This window comes from Pogona vitticeps, chromosome 1, assembly GCF_051106095.1.
Source record: "Pogona vitticeps strain Pit_001003342236 chromosome 1, PviZW2.1, whole genome shotgun sequence".
NCBI lineage: Eukaryota > Metazoa > Chordata > Lepidosauria > Squamata > Agamidae > Pogona > Pogona vitticeps.
The window spans coordinates 55,405,935-55,431,520 of NC_135783.1; the positions used below are offsets into that span (position 1 = coordinate 55,405,935).

The 25,586-nt window shown below is 39.4% G+C and overlaps 1 protein-coding gene across 8 annotated transcripts in view; it reads left to right on the forward strand.

Moving 5' to 3' along the window:
* PLD5 (phospholipase D family member 5) overlaps window positions 1-25,586 on the forward strand; it is a 159,362-nt gene that overhangs the window by 80,025 nt on the left and 53,751 nt on the right. For 3 of the 8 annotated variants that reach the window (XM_072993164.2, XM_078383111.1, XM_078383112.1), the window contains exons 3-4: window positions 4,917-5,085; window positions 10,130-10,244. In XM_072993164.2, the coding sequence (XP_072849265.2) occupies window positions 4,917-5,085; window positions 10,130-10,244 (284 nt within the window). Of the gene's footprint in view, window positions 1-4,916; window positions 5,086-10,129; window positions 10,245-10,350; window positions 19,001-25,586 lie in introns of those variants that run through there. The other 5 variants (XM_078383114.1, XM_078383113.1, XM_078383115.1 and 2 more) reach the window with 4 other exon arrangements.

Here is a 25,586-nt window from a genome sequence, read left to right on the forward strand (position 1 = left end):
CTTTATTGCTGTGTCCTACTCAGAATGGAGCAAAATATAAATTGCATTGTAAACATATACAAAGAAGTCTCCCACAACTGTAGACCCGCTGAACTGAGTTGAGTTCCATTTCATGGGTCTACTCTAGCTGGGATTAACAATTAAATTTAGTTTATAACGACATCTGTAGGGTGTTTACCAATTACAAAACCAAACAAGTCTGCCTAGAAGAACTTGTAGTTCAGATTTTTGGATAGATACCAGAAGGAAGTAAAAGACTTGGAAAGAAGGGATATAGAGGGAATAAATATTTATTCATTTCATGTATATACTGTTTGCCTTAGTTGTAATAGGTAATAGAGATTTTTGGTATTTCAACTGCTTTAAATGAAATGAACCAAAAACTACAGAATAATAAAGAAGATGCAGTTATCTAAAGTGGTAGCTCAAAGCTCTGGTTTTTCCATTAGCAATGTATGGAAATGAGAGCTGGACTATAGAGAAGGCAAACCTCCGAAGAATTGATGCTTTTGAATTGTGGTGCCGGAGGAGACTGTTGAGAGTCCCCTGGACTGCAAGGAGATCAAACTTATCTTTTCTGAAGGAAATCAAGCCTGAGTGCTCACTGGAAGGACGGATCCTGAAGCTGAGGCTCCAATACTTTGGCCATCTCATGAGAAGAGAAGACTCCCTGGAAAAGACACTGATGTTAGGAAAGTGTGAAGGCAAGAGAAGAAGGAGACGGTAGAGGATGAGATGGTTGGACAGTGTCACAAAGAGTCAGACACGACTAAATGACTCAGCAACAACAACAATCTAGCTATGGAGCCAGAGATTAGGAATTTGATTCCCCGCTCTCTATTTCAGGAGAAGAGCCAGCCTGTGTAGCAATGGGCAAGCTGCAGAGTCCCAGGATACTCCCAGAAGAAGAGAATGTTAAATCACTTCTGAGTATGTATACTTAGAAACCTCTGGAAAGAGTGGTATATGTCGGAATTGACTTAATGGCATGTGTTTCTTAATTTCCATGAATAGAAGCCACTCTACATGCATTAGTACTGCTCTGACAGGATTTTCTGTTCAGCAGAAGCTCAATGAGATACTAGCCTTTTTGTCTTTAAACCCTCCATTGATTCTTGAGGTCTTCAAACAGGCATGAGCAATGTACAGGTTACATGGGCTCCGGGGGTATTTTTGCAGCTCCCAGGGTCACCTCACAGCCCCTCAAGGTTCAAAACAGTTTTTGAGGCTTTTAGGAAGAGGGGCTCTCTTTTGTGGGGCCTTGGTAAAAGGTAAAAGGTTCCCCTTGACAATTTTTGTCCAGTCGTGTCCGACTCTAGGGGGCGGCGCTCATCCCGCTCTTCAAGCCATAGAGCCAGCGTTTGTCCGAAGACAATCTTTCCGTGGTCACATGGCCAGTGTGATTTAGACATGGAACGCTGTTTACCTTCCCACCGAGATGGTCCCTATTTATCTACTCGCATTTGCATGCTTTCGAACCGCTAGGTTGGTGGGAGCTGGGACAAGTGACGGGTGCTCATTCCGTTGCGTGGATTCGATCTTACGACTGCCAGTTTAGCCCACAGCACCACCACGAAGGTGTGGTGTGGGGCCTTGGTAGGTCTCTCTCTCTCTCTCTCTCTCTCTCTCTCTCTCTCTCTCTCTCTCTCTCTTAGTTTGGGACCATTTCTGAGCCTGTTGCAACTCAGGGTGGGGCTGGGGACTTGAATCCCTCAGAGATTGCCAGTTCTTGACTTACAGAATGTTTTCAAATAGAATAGCCCTCTTATAGCTTTTTAAGTGGAACATTGCTCTGGAATATAAGGAACATTACTGTCTAGCTCCAGAATATATATTTAAGCAAAGGCTTCACTTTCTTATAGCATTCATGTTGAAGCTGGTATTATTAATAGTGAGCCTATTTCAGTTGATTCACTAATCTTTCAGTAAGGTTACTAGAGATAACTTGGTGTATTTTTATTCTGGAACAGAAGTGCAAATTCTAGGTCACATTCTGTCCCGTCTTGTAACCTTTTAATTCTCTTTCCCAATGTATTATTTGAAGATGATAATTCTTGTCTATTTACGTCACAAGAATGTACTCAGGGTTTAAGAAGATAACACATAAATGAAACCCATAATGGAAAAGTAAGTAAACTAAATATGATGTATCAAAAGATTCCATTCTGCTTAAAAGGCATTCTGCTTGAAAGGGGGCAAAATGCAGCCCAGCCTTGAATGGTTGTTTACCACAAGGCTTTTGTTAAGAGTAGCTATGGTGATGTTGCTTGTGAGGTCAGTTTATACCTATGGGATTTTAGTGGTTTTATGTTCCATGCAGAATCTTGCAGTCAGCAGGTACACAGGAGATCAACTGGGATGGTTTATAGGTTAATATTTGCAGAGGTATCCAGGAATGGAACATTATTTTACAGTAATTTCTTGTTGTTGTCTAGTCGTTAAGTCACGTCTGACTCTTCATGACCCCACGACCAGAGCACGCCAGGCCCTCCTGTCTTCCACTGCCTCCCGGAGTTTGGTCAAATTCATGTTGGTAGCTCCGATGACACTCCGATGTTCAACCATGTCATCCACTGTCGTCCCCTTCTCCTCTTGCCTTCACATTTCCTAACATCAGGGTCTTTTCCAGGGAATCTTATTTTCTCATGAGATGGCCAAAGTATTGGAGCCTCAGCTTCAGGATCTGTCCTTCCAGTGAGCACTCGGGATTGATTTCCTTGAAAATGGATAGGTTTGTTCTCCTTGCAGTCCAGGGGACTCTCAACAGTCTCCTTCAGCACCCCAGTTCAAAAGCATTAATTCTTCGGCGGTCAGCCTTCTTTATGGTCCAGCTCTCACTTCCATACATTGCTAATGGAAAAACCATAGCTTTGAGCTACCACTTTAGATAACTGCATCTTCTTTATTATTCTGTAGTTTTTGGTTCATTTCATTTAAAGCAGTTGAAATACCAAAAATCTGTGAACAATTATTTGTTATATTTATAAGAATTTTTTAAAAAGTCATATAGTACTTTGGTATTCTGGTTCCATTTACCCTTCTAACAGCCTTCTAAACTCTTGTAATATTTATTTAAAAGATTATATCCTGCCTTGCCATTATTATTTTTGAAATGTAGTCTTTAAATTTTAAAGTATACTCTGCATGCATCACTTTTTTTCCTGAAAGCATTCTGTGGAAATGAGAGTTGTTATTTTAATTTCAATTAAAGCTATTTCAAATATTCAAAAAATGCAGGATCCTGCCACTTACCACAAGGCATATGGCATTCCTTTCTGTGGCATAGGGAGTGGGAGGAAGGCAACAATCCTCTGAACAATGTTATGGGTTCCTATGACTGATGAACTTTGCCTCCTGTCTTTTCTATGCATCGTGTGCATTTCAAGGGAGGAACAGGATAAACTTATCTTCTTGCATGAGAAGAGGTCTCGGTAAAAGATCCTTATCATCATGGCTCAGGGGACTGGCATTTCAGCTCCTCCCTCCAGTGGCTGGAGGGGACCACTTTTTTTGGTCTACTGCTCTTTGGGGCCTTTACTCTGTAACTCCACCATAACTGATCCAACAGATGGAAGGAAACCAGAGGCTCCAGGGGGCAAGTCAGGAAGCAGCCCCTGCAGGACTCCACAGATCATTGTATACATTGTGTTGGCACGTGTCTGTGTGTACATCTGTTTCATTGTTTTTATGTGTAATACTTAACTAGTGTTATCCTAGGTTCAAAGAAAGAAAAAATAAAATATTAAAAATAATACTACAGCATTGGCTGTGAGAGGTGCGAAAGGGATTTTTTTTGGTAGGTCCCTGGATTGATCTAAAACTAAGCTTAACCCTGGATTAAAAGTCCCAAGGGGACACACATAGTGACACAAAACCCATGTGACTAGCACGTGACTTTACATCAATTTTAAAAACCATAATCCAGAATCTGATGCATTTCACTAATGTAATCATGCCCTAAAGGAAAGAAACTGTCCTTTTCCCCAGCTGTCAAAGTGAAGCAGTCAGTCTGTAAGCTGTCTGAGGCAGTAATGTCACAAGCAATTTTTAGAACAGATTCTACCCTCCCTTTTTGCTGTTTTCAGTAAGGAGATGCCAGCAAATCATCAAAATCATTTCACAGTGCTTTCCAAAAACTTTCCAGGAAACTTCAAAAGACAAAGCAGTAGGAATGCTTCCCTTCTTTTGAATTTGCCATTGTTTCAATTTTCTCTCTGTGTGTTTGATAGACACACAGAGAGAATGAGCAAGTTGTTTATAAGATTCCTGTAAAGGAAGGTGATAAATGGAGTATCACATTTCAGTTGAAATCAGCACATGAATCATTTGTTGTAACATGATAGATAAGAAGGTGGTCTTTACAGTGATTGAGTTTAAAAAAACGTGGATGCTGCTGAGTTTTAATGTCCCTTTGCTGACTTGCTCAAATCCTGTTGCTTAGTGTAGTAGATTGCAACTAGAGGAGACCCATGGAGTTGATTCACCATATTCCAGCTCATTCAGTGAGCTTACTCTAGTTATAACTTAGTACGGTAAAGAATTTCAGCCAGTATTTCTGCACTGGGTATTCATATACGCTCATATGTCCATTTCTATTATTGTCATGGCATGCTGACTTAAGTGGGAGGAGTTTTAGATATCACTAAATCACAATGCTTTTTAACCACTTATACAGTTACTGGAACAAGATTAAGTTCTCAGTGGTTTTTATAAATATAGTCCCTTATATTGCATGACATATTAAGTTGTTGGTGTGTTGGAAAAATATATCAAATGCTTGAGTATCTAGTTCTTTTTTTAAATGAAGTAGGAAACTTAAACAAATAAACACCTTATGATACTAGTGCCATTGTGAATTAAGAACAGTTTATGTGGAGTGATTTTGTAAACTGTCTTTTTAAAAAATGTCTTCTCAGGATTGCTCTTGTGGAAAATATTCCTGAAGGCATAAACTATTCAGAGAGTGCACCGTCTCATTTGTCTCTTTTCCAAGGCTGGATGAATTTACTTAATATGGCTAAAAAATCTGTTGACATAGTATCTTCCCAATGGGATCTCAGTCATAATCATCCATCTGCCTGCCAGGTATGCTTTATTTTAAACTTGTCCTGTCTTTGAGTATCTGCTCTGTCTGCATTTTATTGTTCATCTCTTTCTATATCCAAAATCTTGAGGTATAATTTAGATAAATAAATACTCTCATTTGCTCTCTTGTGATCAACTTTCTTACCATATGACCCAGTTGCTAGGGGCGACTCACGATCTAAGCATGAGAAGGAGAATCAGCTCAAAATTTCCCACTATTGTTTACTAAAAAATAATGTCTATCCAAAATTACCTAAATAGTAAGTATACTGTAACGGACGATAAATTGCATCTTTCCCAAACAATAAAATGAGTTTAAGAAATTATTGCAGCAATTTCACAAGTTTTAATAAACTATTCATGTTGATAAAACAAAAGTTCATTACAAGGATCTGATTACCTGCAAATGCAAAAAGAGCTGTCAAAGTAAGAGAGGAACTCCTTCATCTAAATTATGTAGCAACACGGCACTATATTCACAATTTACTAAAATATCAAGTATTTGAACTATTATATTTAAAATCAACATGATTGGAAAAAGTTTGTGAAAAAATATGTATATATTGACATAGAATTCTAAATGTCCACCTGCTTATGTGCTAAATGCTCTTAGTCTTTATTTCATATATCTCTATTGTAATATGCTACCAGTTGAACAGATTAGCTAGTACCAAAGAGCTATGTGACAGTGTCCAAATGTGCTTTTGTGGATAGCCCCAATGCTTCCATGCTTCACCAAGGGCAGTTCCTTTAATTGTGTCAGAGCCTGATTCCAAAGAGTTATAGTACCTCCAGAATAAGAACATTGGAAATTCTGAAAGTCTTTAAGGAGTTGCAGTCTTTCTTGCCGAAGTTTCCAATAGCTGATTTCCAGATGATATAAAAATATGGCAATACTAATAATATTTTAAAACTGAAGGAGTTAAGTTGAGGCAGATCACTTACTAAGTAGCATGTTTTCAGCTCTTGTTTCCCGACTGAAATACATCAAACACAGATGAATACTATTTGAGTGATAGGGAATAGATTGAAGGATGGCAGATAGGAAGAAAGAACAAGTCAGCTCTAGAGAAATGTTAGACAGTGGGCAAAATCCTTCTGGTGTACTTACACCATTGTAAAATGGTTCCAGGCACAGGAAATAATTGATTTAAATTCCTTAAAAGCTTTCCATTCTAACCCTACCACCACCACCTTTCAGGTTCTGAGGCTCCCTAGAGTTCTTTTTGCCCTTGGAGAAACTTTTGGGAGCCTCAGGATGAGAAGCGCCTTCAATAATAAAACAGCACTGTCGGCAGGATTGAGACCACCACCTTCAGTCTGGTGGTGATTTATTATAAAGCGTTCCTTCTCTCCATATCCAAAGCTCTCAAAGACTTTGCCAGGGCAAAAGGGTGCAAAAGGGAACTGCAGAACCTGAAAGGAACGGGGAATAGAACATTTTTATTTATTTTAAATTAAGCACTTCCAGTGCCCAGTTCTGTTTTACACCAGAGTCATCACACCAACAGGATTTTGCCAATTATTTGGCATGATATTCTGTAAGCCGCCCAGAGTGGTACAATATACCAGATGGGCGGGATATAAATCAAATCAAATCAAATCAAATCAAATCAAATCAAATCAAATCAAATCAAATCAAATCAAATCAAATCAAATCAAATAAATAAATAAATAAATAAATAAATAAATAAATAAATAAATAAATAAATAAATGTTTGCATTTACTGCTGGGTAATCCAGAGAAACAATAGCAATTTGTATGTCATTTAGGCTCAGTCAAGAATTTGGATTTTGACACACAAAGATGCTTTTAAGCCTACAAATAGTACTGGATTCCAGAATAACATGAATAATCTTAAAGCAAGGACCGCATAGTTTCTTTTTCTTTTCAATGAATAATCTTAGCCTGTGTTTGAATATGTCCTACATGGAATGCTCCAAGCTTATACTGGCCGAATTCCTGCTGGCAGAGCTCTGCAAGTGGAGGTGCAACAACAGGATCACAGGCTTTCTGTTATATATTGAAGAATGCAAGCAACAAGTTTACATTTGTGCAAATACATACATTTTATATAAACATTTTCACATGAAGATAGTTAATATGTGATTTATTTATGAAATAAGAAACTAAGTATTTGGGAGAAATGTTCAATAGATAGGATCCATTCCACTGATGCCAGTAGTACATTAAACTCAGTTAATGTCACAGTAAGAATAACACGGATGAAATGACTACTGTGAAAGTTTTTAATGGATTTGAGTTCTGGTTCAGATAAGCAAAATTAGGTGAACACTGCTCATTAGTAAGAGATGGGGTTGTGCATGGAATGTCTCCACAGTCTCTACTAAATTTAAAACCTTTGCTTGTATAAAATTCTGACTAGAGGCAGGTCATGTCCAAAGCTCTGCTTAGGGATGGCTCATAAATCAGAGGTTAGCCTCATCTCATAAAGGACCCAAGTCAAAGCAGCTCCTGCTTCGACAAAAAAGCCTTTGGATGAGATTGACTATACATAAAACAAAGCTCAAAAAGGCATGTCCCTTTCCATTTCATTTTAGGTTTCATCTTAATTTACAGAGAATGATTAAGATACAACATTTGGGAACAAGCTAAACCAATTTCATTGTTATTCATTTTTAATTCTCATTGGCCCAAATCCCATTCTGTTATTATACCAGAGGAAGGAAAATAGTGTAACTCATAGCAACTAATTACTGCTAATTAATGCATCCCCACATGGATTCTTAGTTGCATACTAAGCCACATGACTGACACAGAATGAGGAATCTAGTGTGGGGCACATTATATTAATGGCAGTTAGCTCAACTTATTAAAGGTCACAAGATTTCAGCCTCTCTCTCTCTCTCTCTCTGTGTGTGTGTGTGTGTGTGTGTGTGTGTGTGTGTGTGTGTGTGTGTGTGTGGCTCCTGTAAGTTATATACATACTTATTCCCCCACCCACCCTGTTTTTCTCAATTTTAATAAGTTGATGTTTGCTAAAGAGTACTTTTTAGGTACCAGCAGCAATCTTATGCTGCCTTGGAGACACACGTTATATATATGAATAGATCTGAACAACAAACATGGCTGTTATTGTCTCTTTTAAACTTAAAATGTTAGCTTGTACTTGGAGGTGGGATTTCATTTTAAATGACTGCAACCACTGCATTATAACAATAACAGCTTTAAAGCATGAAAATACAGGGATAAATTCAGCATTCTAAGTATTTGTAGAATTCAGACTGTGCTGTGAGAAATATGAGAGGAATTGTTTATTTAGATTTCACCATCGCTCTATCCTAGAAGTGCTAACTGTATTTATAAGTAATTACAACTTTTTTCTTTTTTGTTATGTGATCAGAGGATTGTAACTTATATATTAATAAAAGAAATTTAAAAAAATAAAAACATATCCTAGAAGTGCAAAAAAGAGATTACAATATTCCCCTTAACTCATTTTTATTCTATGTGAAAATGGGTTAATCTGACATAGTTTTCTTAAATCTTCTTAGTGACCTTTGCTGTCTGAGGGCTGATTTCAAGTTATTTAAACTTTGTGGAATTAAAAAGTTGCATACCTAATAAAATACAAAGGTGAATACATATCAAATTATCTATTATAATGTAACAGTTTTGGCAACATCAAATGTTTATTCTAGAAGAAATTTTCAAATTCCGTTGAAGCCTAATATACAGATTCACAATATATGATGATAAATATATTGGCTCTAATCCTGTTGCTTATCACAGCAAGCCACAACTATAATAAGTCTATTTAATCAACTTATGAAGGAGCTAATTTATTAAATCCCCACTAGTTCAATAGGCTTGCCTAGTTGTGACATTATGCTAAAGTAATGTAATTTGCTAAGACTACGGGGGATCACTTATGTCAGGCAAGCGGGATCTGAAGGCCGTGAGAATGGACCTCAACAGATGGGAAACCCTGACATCTGACCGTTCAGCCTGGAGGCAGGCGGTGCATCACAGCCTCTCCCAATTTGAAGAGACCCTTGTCCAGCAGGCCAAGGCAAAGAGGCAGTCATGAAAGCAGCAAAATCAGGGAGCTGGACAGGGTACAGGTTGTATTTGTCCTCATTGTGGAAGGGATAGTCACTCTCGAATTGGCCTTCTTAGCCACACTGGACGCTGTTCCAAGTCCTCCATACAGAGAGCACATTACCATAGCCTCTTGAGACTGAAGGATGCCTAACCTAAAATATATGTTATAAATATGTATTATATGTTGTTTAATATAGGAATGTAAATACTTGCTGCTCTCATTCTTACACATGACAAACTGCAATAATTGTTGTAACAGTTTATGAGGCTGTTATTTACTGTTTATTATTGATTGGCTGGCTGGATAGCTCAGTGGTTTGGGTATCTGGCCATAGAGCCAGAGATTGAGGGTTTCATTCCCCACTGTGCGTCCCAGGAGAAGATCCAGGTGTTGTGGCCTTGGGCAAGCTGCCCAGTCCCAGGGCACCTCGCCAGAAGAATGGAATGGTAAACCCCTTCTGAGTATTATCTATTCTAGAAAACCTGCAAAGGGTCGTCATAAGTTAGAATTGACTTGACAGAACATGATGAAGATTGATGAGTGTTTTTACACATGCGAGAGTTATTTTTGTGTGATTTGCACGTATTGCACAATTACACAAAATTGTGATAGCTGCTGCGTAGGCTTTTAAGAATTAGAATCATTAGATGGATTGTTTACATATTTTTGATCAATCTTCCAGTTTCTTTATCTTCTCTTTATATGTGTGTGGGGGTGTATGTGGGTTTCTGTGCTTTGTTTCACAAAGGGAAAGGAAACTCATTTGGGCAAAAACATTTTACCTAAATTGAGAAAAGCTCCATGGGAAGAAGAAATACTTCTTACCTTGCAAGAATAAGAGATTTCTCAACAGCCTTTCTTGATGTATTGAGAGAACATGCCTCATCAAGAATGAGGATTCTGAAAAGAGTCCTTTGTATCCTTAGTCTAATTTTATAATCATGCCAAATATATTTTCTTGGTGTTTTTTCAAACAGGGGCAGCATCTTTTTGAGAAATTGCTAGAACTGTTGTCTCAGAAGATTGAGATCAAATTAGTGAGTGATGTTCTTCACAAGAATTCAGACTTGTTGACTAATTTGGGGAAAAAAGGTAAGACCACAATCTTTATTTTGCCACAGATTCACACCAATACATCAAATTGTTGTTGTTGTTGTTTTGTTCCTTCTTTAAAATTACCAATGTTGACACAGGTACAAATTAATCTTGCCTGGATTGCGCCATACATATAGGATCTTAAGCATTTTGAACGTCTGTGGCTTTCTCTTGGAAGATTAAATGCTAGATTGGATTTAAAAAGCTAAATCCAATGTAAATCCTCCCTAGAGCTGAGACCTCAAAGACCACAATGTATAAAGGGTAGGGACATTAGAGGCTGCTGGGGAAGAGAGAAGGCTCCAAATTAGTTTTCTGTCAGGAGGAAGGTTTCCTCTCCATCCTATCTGGAAAATCCATGGAGACCACCCCAAGTTATTCAAGAATGGCCCTGATGTATGAAAAGCTTTCTAGGGAAAAAAGCATGGAAAACTTTCCTTCTTTGCAATAAATTAATGTCTTAGGATTCAAGCCAATGTCATATTTGTGAGCCATATGGAACCAAGTTAATTGACATTTTCAGCTGATTTGCAATTTACAGTCAAGAATTTTAAATGGGCTTAATAGTTTAATTTAGTACAGTACTAGTTTGAATATCTGCCTTATTTGTTCAAGACACCATGCTTGATACATAGAAACACAAGAGCTATTTATTTCTTAGTGTACTTAAGTGATAAAGTACATTCATGCCTCCTTATGGTATGGTGACACAATGTCACATAAGGCTGTGAGTTCTACTGTTTATAGGGCCACAAACAATCCCAATGTTGCATCAGATATCTGGGGGATAATTTGAAGCTATTCGAAGTGTTTCCTTGATAGAAAGATTGAGCCAGATGGTGTTGCCTTCATTTAAGATTCCTTTGTTGCTGCATTTGTCTGCCTGTAGCACTAACATTGCCAGGGTTCTGGCTCAAAAGTGAGAATATTCCTTTCTTGTAGTGGCTCTTTTCCTTAAGCTGATATGCATAGGCCAGAATTATATTATTTACACTGGCTTAAGTGCAGTGGTGTAAATCAACAGTGGCGAATTAGAGCTAGTTAATAAGTTGCTGCTTTTATGAGCTGCTGCTTGTATTCAAACCATTGCAGTTTATCCCACTTAAAACCTGGTGTAAATAACCAATAAGATCCTATCCATAATCTGATACAAAAAGGTATTACTGCTCAAAATTCTGAAATTGAGTTTTTGAAATTTGGACCCTTGATTGAGAAGATGTCAGTGTTCCATAAAGAAAATCAAACCCTCTATTTTCTTTCACAAATAACCAGTATGTTTGGGGAGCGATCCAAATTGAGGCAGAGATGATTTTTTGCTCTTCTGACTCTTTGTGAAGGAAAAGTCTTACACTCCATGACAGATGATGTGATATATTTATTTCCCATAGTCAAAGAAAGACATCCCGTCATACCTGTTGGGGAGCAGGTGATGCCTTTGGTATTTTGTGGTATTTTTGGGGTATGTTTACCCCTGTCTTGTTGTGTGCTGAGTTTTCTATTCTGTCTCAGGGCTGCCTTCTTCTCTTGAGAGAGCCTTGAAGAGCTCTGATTGGTTATTCAGTTCTTGCCTATCATATCCCATGAGGCAATTTAGAGCTGAAAGTCATGCTGCATTATATGATAGATATATTGTATGTCTGAGTTGGGATGGAATGAGTCTCTGCTGAATGGATGGTCTCCTGACTTGAGCAGCATAACACAGGAGCGGATAACTGCATGTTTAATCATATTCTCAGTTCTTCATCAGCAAGAAAGGTCCAGTGTAACATCATTAAGACATGGCTTTGAAGTATTAGGAACTGATTGCATTTTCATCAAGCAACAAGCAGATTCAGTATATAGTATATATGTTTGATTTTTCTTCATTTATTATAATTTGTTATATGTTTAGTGGGGAGACTGGTCTGAAATTGTGTGTAATGTGTTCGTAGTTGCTTTAAACATTTCCATTTGGAGAGTCCTCCCACTACTTATGCATCATTTCTTTAATGTTTGATTTCTCTGCTGTGTGGGAGGTTTTGACAAATTAGGAGCAGATTATGTATATCGTGCTCATATGTAGTTTTAAACCCCATGCTAATTATAATTTAATTGTGTCTAACAAAGCATGGAAAGAAGTCGGTAAACTAAGGAACTGTACTTCTCTTTTAGCCTACAGTTGTATAGTTTTTTTGTTATTGTTGGCTGGGACTGGGGTCCTGTTCAGCTTTTACTGTAGGGCTGAACAAAATAGAAATAGATTGTAAAAACAAAACAATTAATTAGCAATCCAGGGCCAATAGCCATTTATCCTCTGCAGATTTCTGTAAACTGGTGTGAATCGTTATAGTATGATCTCATCATCAGTTATTTTTAAAAGAAATGGCACAGGTAAGGTCTAATGTGTTGCCCTGCCTCTAATCTTTTTTCATTCCTTTTGCTTCTTGTATTACTACAGATGTCCTGAGTGCCACAAAGCAATGCATTTATTAATCAAATTTTGGTGATGCCATATTTCCCATAGCACTGCCATCATAGGATACTGCAGCTGGATCCATTCTGTTTTTACATATTCACTCTTCATTTGTATCATATTAATGTCATCTCAACTTTTTAAATTCTGTCTTAAAATACAATAATCAATGGGATTAAACAATTCAAAGGCAAATTAGCTGATTTTGAAATATAGATGTAACTGTAAGAGCTTGGAGTACTAATCACTACCTGTACTTCTGGTACAATGGAATCATCACTGTTCATTTGGCAGGAAAACACAGTGGCTTTGCTTTTGGACCTGCCCTAGTAGTGCTGTTTACATGTTACTTGTAGGAAGGAGTGTTATTGTTTATACAAAAGGTGGCCAAAAGACACCCCCCAATTAAAAAACTTTAAAATGAGTATCCATCCACTACAAAGCAAGAAATTATTGCCTTCTTTGACACATTTCAGACACAACCCAACACTTTCTAGGTGAATGAATACTTTAACAGCAAATGCAGTACATTGTTAGAAAACTTTTTTCCCCTAAAGCAATGTAATGCACTTGGTTCTCATCATCTCCAGTATTTCCTATACGCCAATGTAGTCAACTGGGCTCTGAATGATTTGATTAGGAAGGAGATTATGTGGGGGAGGGGATGAATAGCTTACTGAAAACATTGAGACAGTGTACAATAGCTGTGAAGAATATGTTGTGATAACTTTATACAAACATGCAGTGCAAACGTAATTGCAATGCTGTGTGCAGATCCATTGTCACACCTCAGAAAGACTGTTGTAGAGCTGGAGAAGATGTAAAGAAAGGCACCCAAAATGACCTAATTTTTTAAAAAGAAAACTGCAGCCCTTGAAGCAGCTGTGTGACCCATGAATATGAACAAAATTTTGAGTTGGATCACAGAAAAACTGCAAACAAGATGAATTATTCCATTGTCTTCTTCAGATGTAGAGGTTGCACAGTTTGGGGAACTGGAAGAAAAGAAAAAAGACCAAAATGTCTGACTAAAAATAATGGCCATTATTCTTATAGACAAACGATCAGCAAGGCAAGAGGAAGACAACATATTAGTTGTAAAACTGAGGTATCAAGGTTTCCATGTAGTCTCTCACCTTTCCTGTAGCCATGGCCTGGCTGGAGTGTCTATATAATTGTACATTGCTTTGGTCCCTTTGTGTTTGCTTAGAACAGAAAAATGGAGAGCAAAATGCAGTGTATGTGTCATCAGATCAGGAGATTTAGCCCATACTAAATCAAAAAATAAACTAGAGACAAATTGCCATTAATCCCATGAATTGGGGGACAAGCAACTCTCCTGTGAGGAAAGGCTACATTGTCTGGCTACAGTGTTACTTTTTGAGTTAGAAAAACAAATGAGTAAAAGTGGGTAAAATTATGCATGATGTGGAGAATTAGGTGAAAACATATTTTTCATTCTTATAAAACTAGAGCCTGCAACCATCCAGCAAAGCTGAATGGTGGAATGTATGACACAGACAGATGGAAGTGTGTCTTCACACAGTTCATGGTTAGAATATGGAATTTGCTTCAAAAAGATCTGGTGAGGGCCACAATTTACATGGCTTAAAAAGGAAATTAGACCGACAGAAGCTACTTATGCATACAGCTTGCATCATTTCCTCTCCTCCACAACAATTAGGTTTAAGAAAAAAGTTCCTATTCATGCAAAAGGCATATTTCCTCCCCAACTTTAATTGCCACATGGGGGTAGATTTGGACAAAGAATTGCAGCAAATGGCTAATGTCCCCCTACACATTGTAACACCACTGAAAATCCCCCACCCCAATGTATGGCTCTTAGCTGTCGGGGGGGGGAGTTTGATTCATATGAAGGGGACCTCTTACAGTGTCTAAAATGCAACTAAATGGCAGGCAGAGAAGGAAACAGGAGATGGCAATTGGGTAAGGACTTTTTTTTTAAAAAAAGAACAATTGAAGATTTGCTTGACTGTTCAAAAAAGAGATAAAGAAAAAGAACAAAATGTCCATTTAGCTCTCTGGATGTGTAGGTTTATGTGAGAGGTGTGCTGGGGGGATATTCTCGACCCACTTACCCATTAACCTATCCATAAAGAAGTAGAAAAGAGGCCGATATCAATCAGTATTCAGAGTTTCCCAGAGGTTGTAAATGATGAGTGGGGAAACACAATTAACCGCTGGACTTTACAGCATGCTGAGAATTTTAATTCAGAATGACAAGGAAGGGATAAGTGGCCAAAGTTCTTTCTCTGGCAAGGCTGGCCATTATATGATACACAGCTCCGCTGTCAAACTTCTCTTCCTACCAAGATGTTTCTCCTAAGGTTCCACCAAAATCTGCCTTCTTGTGACTCAGATGTGGGCAAACTGCAGCCCTTCAGGTGTTATTGGACTTGTTCTTGTTGTTGTTTAGTTGTTAAGTCATGTCCGACTCTTCGTGACCCCATGGACCAGAGCACGCCAGGCCCTCTTGTCTTCCACTGCCTCCCGGAGTTGGGTCAAATTCATGTTGGTAGCTTCGATGACACTGTCCAGCCATCTCATCCTCTGTCGTCCCCTTCTTTTCTTGCCTTCACTCTTTCCCAACATCAGGGTCTTTTCCAGGGAGTCTTCTCTTCTCATGAGATGGCCAAAGTATTGGAGCCTCAGCTTCAGACCATTTTTTGCACTCTCTTTCACCCTCATTACGAGGTTCTTTAATTCCTCCTCAATTTCTGCCATCAGAATGATATCATCTGCATATCTGAGGTTGTTGATAATTATTCCAGCAGTCTTTCTTAATTCCGGCTTCGGATTCCTCCAGTCCTGCCTTTGGCATGATGTATTCTGCATATAAGTTAAATAATCAATTTTGAACCAATCAGTTGTTCCGTATCCAGTTCTATTTGTTGCTTCCTGTCCCACATATAGATTTCTCAGGAGATAGATAAGGTAGTCAGGCACTCCCATTTCTCTAAGGACTTGCCATAGTTTGCTGTGGTCCCCACAGTCAAAGGCATTAGAGTAGTCAATGAAGCAAAAATAGATGTTTTTTCTGGAACTCTCTGGCTTTCTCCATAATACAGTGCATGTTAGCAATTTGGTCTCTAGTTTCTCTGCCCCTTTGAAATCCAACTTGTACTGGGAGTTTTCGGTCCACATACTGCTGAAGCCTGCCTTGTAGAATTTTCAGCATAACCTTGCTAGAATGTGAAATGAGTGCAATTGTACAGTAGTTGGAGCATTATTTGGCACTGCCGTTCTTTGGGATTGGGATGTAGCCTGATCTTTTCCAATCCTGTGGACACTGAGTTTTCCAAACTTGCTGGTATATTGATTGTAGCACCTTAACAGCGTCATCTTTTAAGATTTTAAATAGTTCCACTGGAATGCCATCACCTCCACTGGCCTTGTTGTTAGCCATGCTTTCTAAGGCCCACTTGACTTCATTCTCCAGGATGTGTGGCTCAAGGTCAGCAACCACACTATCTGGGTTATCCGAGACATGCAGATCTTTCTGGTATAATTCCTCTGTGCATTCTTGCCACCTCTTCTTGATGTCTTCTGCTTCTGTGAGGTCCCTACCATTTTCGTCCTTTAACATGTCCATCTTTGCACAAACTGTTCCTTTAACATCTTCAATTTTCTTGAACAAATCTCTATTTCTTTGCACTGTTCATTTAAGATGGCCCTCTTGTCTCTCCTTGCTATTCTTTGGAAGTCTGCATTCAAGTTTCTGTAACTTTCCTTATCTCCCTTTCATTTTGTTTCCCTTCTCTTCTCTGCTATTTGTAAGGTCTCCTTGGACAATCACTTTGCTTTCTTGCGTTTCCTTTTCTTTGGGATGGTTTTTGTTGCTGCCTCCTCTACAGTGTAATGTTACGAGCCTCCATCCATCGTTCTTCAGGCATTCTGTCCACCAAATTGAGTTCCTTAAATCTGTTCTTTACTTCCACTGTGTATTCATAAGGGATTTGGTTTAGATTATACCTGAGTAGCCCAGTGGGTTTTTGTACTCTCTTCAGTAAAAGGTTGAGTTTTGCTATAAGAAGCTGATGATCAGAGCCACAATCAGCTCCCGGTCTTGTTTTTGCTGACTGTATAGAGCTTCTCCATCTTTGGCTGGAGAGAACATAATCAATCTGATTTCGGTATTGTCCTTCTGGTTTTTCCATGTGTAGAGTCGCCTCTTGTGTTGTTGGAAAAAAGTGTTTGTGATGGCCAGCTTGTTCTCTTGACAAAACTCTATCAGCCTTTGCCCTGCTTCATTTTGAACTCCAAGGCCAAACTTCCCTGTTGTTCCTTTTATATCTTGATTCCCTACTTTAGCATTCGAGTCCTCTATAATGTGAAGAATATCTTTCTTTGGTGTCAGTTCTAGAAGGTGTTGTAAGTCTTCAAAGAATTGGTCAATTTCAGCCTCTTCAGCATTGGTGGTTGGTGCATAAACTTGGATTGCTGTGATGTTGAAAGGTCTGCCTTGGATTCGTATTGAAATCATTCTCATTTTTGAGATTGTATCCTAGTACAGCTTTTCTCATTCTTTTGTTGACTATAAGGGCTGCTCCATTTCTTCTTTGGCATTCTTGCCCACAATAGTAGATATAGTAATCATCTGAATTGAATTCGCCCATTCCCATCATTTTAATTCACTGATGCCCAGGATGTCAATGTTTATTCTTGCCATCTCCTGTTTGACCACCTCCAGCTTACCAGGGTTCATAGATCTTACCTTCCATGTTCCTATGCAGTATTTTTCTTTGCAGCATCGGATTTTCCTTTCACTTCCAGGCGCGTCCGCAGCTGAGTGTCCTTTCGGCTTTGGTCCAACCACTTCATTAGCTCTCATCCTTGTCCTCCGCTCTTCAATATCATGTTGTCCGACCTGAGTCCATCATATTGTTTCTCAGTAGCATGTTGTCCGATCCGAGGGGCTCATCTTCCAGCATTATATCTTTTAGCCTTTTGTTTCTGTCCATGGAGTTTTCTTGGCAAGGATACTTGAGTGGCTTGCTAGTTCCTGCTCCAGGTGGATCGCATTTAGTCAGAACACTTCACTATGACTTGTTCATCTTGGGTGTCCTTGTACGGCATAGCCCATAGCTTCTCTGAATATCTCAAGCCCCTTCGCCACAACAAGGCAGCAATCCATGAAGGGAGTTATTGGACTTCAACTCCCATTTGCTCTAGCCAGCATATCCAATGCTAGGAAGTTGCATTCCAGTAACATATGGAGGTCCACACTATGCTGACCATTGCTGAAGCTCAATAGATGTAGATCTGTCCTTCTGCTGCACTATGGAACAAGTCATTATCTTTTTTCTGTGTGACAGCCATTAGCTAACAAGCTTTTCACACCCTTCTGCATATCCTGAGTACAGGTTTTTCTACAATGTACATGTTTTGGCTATTGCTTCTTGCAGATACCCTAGGGGTAGAATCCTGTCTATCTTTTAGTGTCTTCATTTTTCTGTTCTCTTTGGTTCTCTAACTACATTATACAGTATTCGATTTTGCATGTAATCAAAGAGATAACTGTGATATATACTGACTTTACAGGCTTCAAGCTAAGCATTAAACCATTACAGTGTCAACATTCAGTATGTGAGATGCTCTATGGGAATGTAAACATACGTTTGCCCCAACCTTCCACATGTTTGAGATAGCTGTACTCAGACAAAAATCCTATTGTGTAAATTACTCCTGCACAAGGGTGATGAATGATGTCACTGGTAGTAGCAGATTTTTGGTTATTAAAGAGTTCTTGCCCTTTTTCCTACAGCAAGTCCAACTTGCATCTAATCATTCTCATTTTACTCAAGCCATGCAACCCCTGAGACAGAAGCAGGAGCCATTCAGTTACTGAAAATCTTCCCCTGCTGGTAGGATATTCTAGCAGTGGAGGTTGCTAACAATTAGAGTTCCTGCTTCTATCCTGGGGTTTCCACAGCTTTTGTAGAATGAGACTGATTACAATGGAGCCAGAGGACAGAGGCAGAAACTCTTTAATTACTGAAAATCTACCCTTACTGGTATTATCACCCTTATGCAGGTGTAATTTGAAGAATAAAATTTTGGCTTTAGATTCGGTGCTTTTATTATTTAAATATCTCTTAAACCCTAAAGGCATGGGTCTTTTTGTCTTTTTGGGAAGTGGGAGGTAAAATGCAATGAAAACTCCCACCTTAGTTGTTTTTTTTTTATTCACCAGCAGCATCAAAATGAGGCTCATTTTCTCATTCACTTTGCAGGGAAATGTGAAACCAGATCTTCTGATGAGATGGTCAACAGAATGAGGGTAAGTCACCCTGGAATGAGAAAATAATATGGAAAATTAGATTAAAATAAGATATTTTTTAAAAAAGAGAGAGAAAAGGGGGAAATGGAAAACCACTTTTATGTTCCCATGGAGCTCCCATATCTGAATGTTGACACTTTTGGGTTCATTGTAAACTAGCAAACTACATTGCATTTGGACATGGTAGACTTTGGCTTTCTTCCCATCTCTCCCATAGACTTAGTGGATGATGTGGAACCCATTAACTCCAATTCAAATGATAAGCACCGAGGAGCCCATTGTAAAGAGAATTGCTATGGTAGCTGTTTCCACACAAGCCATTTGTGTGCAGTATGTATCAGACATCACTACAGTTTCCTCCACTTGCTGCAAAGTACCAAGATAATATTTTTTAGCAGTGGATTTAAATGGTGAGTCATGCCCCCCAATTAGTGACCCACAAAAATTCTCTGCCATAGTGATTCTATTGCAAGTGACCTCCACCTTTCTTATTGTTTTTATGAAGAGAGTCACAGTTGATTGTGAGACGTAGCAGTCAATCCGATACACTAGTAGAGAAGAGAGGGAGAGAAATCCTAAATCATAAAACACATAGAAATGACAGTTCTATTAAAATAAACCAAAATGTATTTTTCTGTTTAGTGCAGGACTTGTCTTCTAAAAATCTTCATAGGAAGCTTTTTGTTGAATAATTAAAATTGTTTGGAGTTTAGTTAAAAAAATATAGTGTTAAAATATGAAACAGTGTAGTGTAGTACAGTTTAGTAATTGTATGAAATATCATAAAACAGTGAAAGTTCTTGATTCTGTAATATGCCTATTATGTACAGAGTTGTGATACTCCTGTCTCTTCTTCCTGGGTATTTAAAAACTGTATGGTCTGCACAGTTTAATAATAATAAAAACATACTGTCAAGTCAACAACCCATTTCACGGTTTTCCGAGTATAGTTAGAAGTTGTTTACCATTCCCTTCTCCTGCAGGCACCCTACAACTGTGCAGCTTGCCCAAGGCCACACAGGCTGGCCCTTCTCCCAGGAGGTACTGTGAGGAATTGAATTCCTAACTTTTGCCTCTGTAACCAGATACTTAAACCATTGAGATATCTACCAGCTGCACAGTTTAATAGATGATCTCGTGTTCATATCATGAAAAATTCTATCTGCTGATTTTTCTTATTAGTTGGCATTTTCTTAAAGTCCGCAATAATGTAAGGGAGTGGGGGAGCAACCGTCGGATCAGAGGCAAAAGTGGTCAAAAAGTATTAAAGGAAAAGCCAAAAATAAAAACATAGTGTAGGATAATTAAAACCAAACAAAATGTTAAGTCAGAATTGGTACATCTAGGATGCTAGTCAGTTAAAGCAGTGGTCCCCAACCTTGGGCCTCCAGATGTTCTTGGACTACAACTCCCAGAAACCTTCACCACCACCTCTGCTGGCCAGGATTTCTGGGAGCTGAAGTCCAAGAACATCTGGAGGCCCAAGGTTGGGGACTATTGAGTTAAAGGATAAAACAATTGTGATAGTGTTACACCTGATATCATATCAGACCAAAAGAAATCAGGTGGAAATGTTCTGGAGCCTTGAAGATAACTGCTATATTTTAATGTGTGATCAAGTCTGATTCCTTAGGCATGCTTCCCTCATCCAAAAAAGCTCACATTAACTAACATGGCTACTTCTTAAAAAAAACTATTGTCATGTTCAGTTTTCAAATACGAAAGAGTATATCATACCTCTTTAAGCCTCCCACACTATTTAAAACAATCTAGCTGATTTGCAGGATTTCAGTAATTTTCCACTTCATCTATAACATCTTTAAATTTAACTACTAATATGAATATAATCAAGTGTGATTCACTGCGACTAGCTACTAAATTAAGAACATGTTTGTATTTCTGTCTTCCCACGATGCAGACTCAATAGGCTTGATGTCTAGTGGTAGTTCTACTTCTGTAAATATCTTTAAAAACAAAACAATTACTATGATTGCAGTCCAGGAGGCATGCCCACATGTGTTCTTTGAAGTGCAAAACATACCGATCGGACTGGAAAGTTGTTTGTCTTTATTGATTATAGCTGAATTGCCTTAAGTCAGTATGGGAAACGATTCAAGCACAGGCTGAACTGCCTGTCAAGCAGTGCAACTCTCCCAGCTCCCTTGCTGGGTAGACCATGCAGTGACAGGAAAGAGGGTGCTACAGGGCATTAGAGCGCTGTGTGGAACCCACTGTCATGTGTTGTAAAAGCTAGTGTGCCTTCCCATGAGTTTGGCACATCGCTAATAGCCTCCACTTTATGATATCTGGTGGGGCCACTGGGAGATACAGGAAGCTGGACTTGATGGGCCCTTGGCCTGATCTGGCAGGGCTCTTCTTATGTTCTCATATCTTAAGAGAATCCTAGCCTGGGAATCTAGCCATGCAAACCCATTTCCCTCTAACTGGATCCTTTCCTAGGAACACAGCTGCCAACCCCTAACTAGATAAAGTTGGGAAATGGAAGAAACAACACTGTTAAACAAAAGCCTTATGCTCCTGAGGGCAGCACAACCTCATGCAAGACCAATTCCCCCTAATGTCCATTAAGAGAGGGAAGGATGGGGTGTGTAAAGTCCCAGATACAGTCTATACTGGGGCGGGTGGTAAAAAGTAAAGGTTCCCCTTGACAATTTTTGTCCAGTCGTGTTTGACTCTAGGGGGCAGTGCGCATCCCCATTTCCAAGCCATAGAGCCACCGTTTTGTCCAAAGACAATCTTCCGTGGTCACATGGCCAGTGTTACCTTCCCACTGAGGTGGTCCCTATTTATCGACTTGCATTTGCATGCTTTCAGACTGCTAGGTTGGTGAAGAGCTGGGACAAGCCATGAGCACTCAGTCACGCGGATTCGATCTTGCGACTGCTGGTCTTCTGACCCTGCAGCACAGGCTTCTGCGGTTTAGCCTGCAGCGCCACCACATCCCTTGTGGGGTGGGTAAGGGAAATACTTTTAAACTTCTCAGCCAGTCCAGAATCAAGACTCCTCCACTGTCATCCATGGCAAAGGCCCCATCGCTGGACAAGCTAATTTCAAATCCCTGACCAGCATGTTCCGGTGCATAATAGCCCCATGCCCTCATTGTCACAAGAGGTGGATGGAGTCTTCATAACCATGTTTGTCTTCATAACCAAAGCTACTGAGCGACAGTCAGATTAACCATCCATTCTGATGGAGATGAAGCTAAAATTCTTGCCTAAGGTTCAAAAGAAAGGTCCTGTCTAATGCATGCATCCACTGGCCATCAGTTGGAGCAGCAAGCCACCTGATTGCCCTGGTGCTGTTTCTTATTCTGACATCAACATTTCCTCTAATCAAAGGCAGGCCTGTAATACACAGCCTAATGATGCTGCATAAGACCCCACCAGTGTACAGTGCTGCGGCAAGAGATCCATATAGTTTTTCAAAAAGTTTCTACAAATATGGAAGTAGATTATTTACTTAACTTCCCCTGCACCAGAGAAAGCAAGCATGAAAGCAATTTATAACAGATATGCTTCATAGGGCAAATCCCAAGTGCCCTGATGAGCCAGGCCAAGAGCTGTTGAGTTGTGGGCTTTCTCTGGACTGGCTTACGTAGAGGATTTCGTCCATCCTCTAATGGCTCTGCATGCTATGAAGAGTGTGTACTGATCTGCTTATCCTTGGGTTTTTACTGAAGAACGAGATGGTGATCAAATGAATTGTTTTGGTACCTGGTATCCCTAACGGATACCAAGTACCTTTAAACCTTATTCTCTTTCAGTTTTAATTTTAGAAGAATTAAAGTCTTTATATTTAGAATGAACAGAAAGTAAAACAGAATTTTGGAGCTTTAGTGTACCAATACTTCAAAAGCTTGAGAAGCTTTGCAGTTCATTTTGAATAAAAGTTTTGGATGCTATAATCCATAGCAAAGGTTTTAACTGCAAGTTATGAGCTAATGGGTGAATTCATTTAAAATACTTGTCCTCTGTTTTAATGCAATCCCTTGCATTTAAACAGGACATGTAAGTGTGATGCCCCACCCCCCTTGCCAACCAAAGGCAGCAGCAGGTAAGAGAGCCCTAACAGGCTGTTGGGATGCATGCTAACAGCAGAGGGGTCATGTAAGCTGTCAAAGACACCCTCACCACCAGTGCTGCTGCTGCCACTACACTTCTTGGCTGTAGCTTGTCCACCTGCCCACCAGGCAAGCAAGCTTTGTGGAGGAGGAAGGGCTCTCCGACCCCAGCTGACCCCAGAGGATGCCCTACTGCAGTTTGAGCCATGGGCACCATTTTAAACCACAGTAGGGACGTGGTGGCGCTGTGGGCTAACCGCAGAAGCCTGTGCTGCAGGGTCAGAAGACCAAGCAGTCGTAAGATCGAATCCACGCAACGGAGTGAGCGCCCGTTGCTTGTCCCAGCTCCCGCCAACCTAGCGGTTCGAAAGCATGCAAATGCAAGTAGATAAATAGGTACCATCTCGGTGGGAAGGTAAACAGCGTTCCGTGTCTAAATCACACTGGCCATGTGACCACGGAAAGATTGTCTTCGGACAAACGCTGGCTTTATGGCTTGAAGAGCGGGATGAGCGCCACCCCCTAGAGTCTGACACGACTGGACAAAAATTGTCAAGGGGAACCTTTACCTTTACCTTTAGGGCTTATGTAGTTTTTTTTCCTTTTTAACTGGGTGCATAGCTTTGGCCTCCTTCTGGTAACCTTTTTCATATTGGGAAGTATAGTCAAGCAGGGAAGTTGTAAAATGATGACAACACACACACACACACACACACACACACACACACACACACACACACAGAGAGAGAGAGAGAGAGAGAGAGAGAGAGAGAATAAAACTAACAAATGAAGTAACCTCTGCTGCCCTGTAGCATTACAGTAAGCTAAAAAAAAATAACCTAAAGAAATGTTAAAAGGATTTGAGAATGAAGCAGAAAAATAGAATCCTCTTTCATTTTGGAATAAAACTTTGATAGAAATTATAGAACAAATTATAGTGTGGAACTGCAGCCATTTCTTGGATATGAACCCAAAATTTTCCTTCCTCATACCTATTACAGTGTTTGCAGGAAAAGAGCTATACTATAAGTATCTACGTATAGAATGCGGCTCCATTCTGTCTTACTTTTACCCACCCCCATATGCCAGCCTTCCCATCCCTGAGCCCTCTAGATGGTTCGGACTTCAATTCCCATTAGTCCTAGCTGGTGCGGGCAGGAATACGGAGAGCTCTGATAAAAAGCATCTGGAAAACACGACTGGGGAGTGCTGCTACAATCATGTTAAAAACCTTGAGTGTTGGCAGACAGGGACCTTAAGTAGAAATGCTCTAGCTATTCAATTGTTTTCAATCCTCCTTTTTGTTAGACCTTTTTTTGGGGGGGGGGGGTGTCAAATGTTTTCTACCTCAGTTGATTTTGTTGAACTTAGTTAATTACTGCTAACTTTGGTCAATGAAGTTGTTCAATTTAAAACCGCATCTAACAGTGACCCCCCCTCAAGTTTTTACCCTGTAGAAAATTTTAACTTCAATGCACCTAGGCAGAATAGTCAAGTAATGTAAAAACTCAGCTAAGCAGGGGGCTAATTCTGGAAGTGAACTTTTGAAACAGCTTTAATCAGAAACTGCTGAGGAACAGAACAGCAAGTAGAGGCTGACACTCTCCTTCCAATTAAATGTCTTTAATACATAATGGACCAGAGCATGTTTACACTAGTATATTATCATTAATTTTTAATTTGTACATTGAAAGTGTAAAATAAACAGTTGTTCATGTTTCCACCTGAAAATAATGGAAAGATTCAGTAATAGATAAAGAGCGACTTTATGTGCCAGCCTGAAACATTTCTATTTCACCTTTGTTTGAATAAATGAGTTTTACTGATGAGGCATAATGAAACTCAAACAAGCCTTCTTTTTAAAATATACTGTATATATATTGTATATGTAAAGAACACATTCTACCTATATGACTATTCTGTGGGAAAAGAACAGTAAAAAGTAATTATATAAATAGACATTTATTAAAGTATTGCCAGAATTTAAATACTGGTATATAAAATAGTGGTATAAAGACAAATAAGCAAAGATACAGTTCCCTATAGTTACTATGTTGTTGTTGTTGTTTAGTTCTTACGTCATGTCCGACTCTTTGTGACCCCATGGACCAGAGCACGCCAGGCCCTTCTGTCATTCACTGCTTCCCGGAGTTTGATCAAATTAATGTTGGTAGCTTCAATGACACTGTCCAACCATCTCATCCTCGGTCGTCCCCTTCTCCTCTTGCCTTCATGCTTTCCCAACATCAGGGTCCTTTCCAGGGAATCTTCTCTTATCATATGATGGCCAAAGTATTGGAGCCTCAGTGTCAGGATCTGTCCTTCCAGTGAGCACTCAGGGTTGATTTCCTTCAAAATGGATAGGTTTGTTTTCCTTGCAGTCCAGGGGACTCTCAAGAATCTCCTCCAGCACCACAATTCAAAAGCATCAATTCTTCGGCGGTCAGCCTTCTTTATGGTCCAGCTCTCACTTCCATACATTGCTACTGGAAAAACAAGACCTTT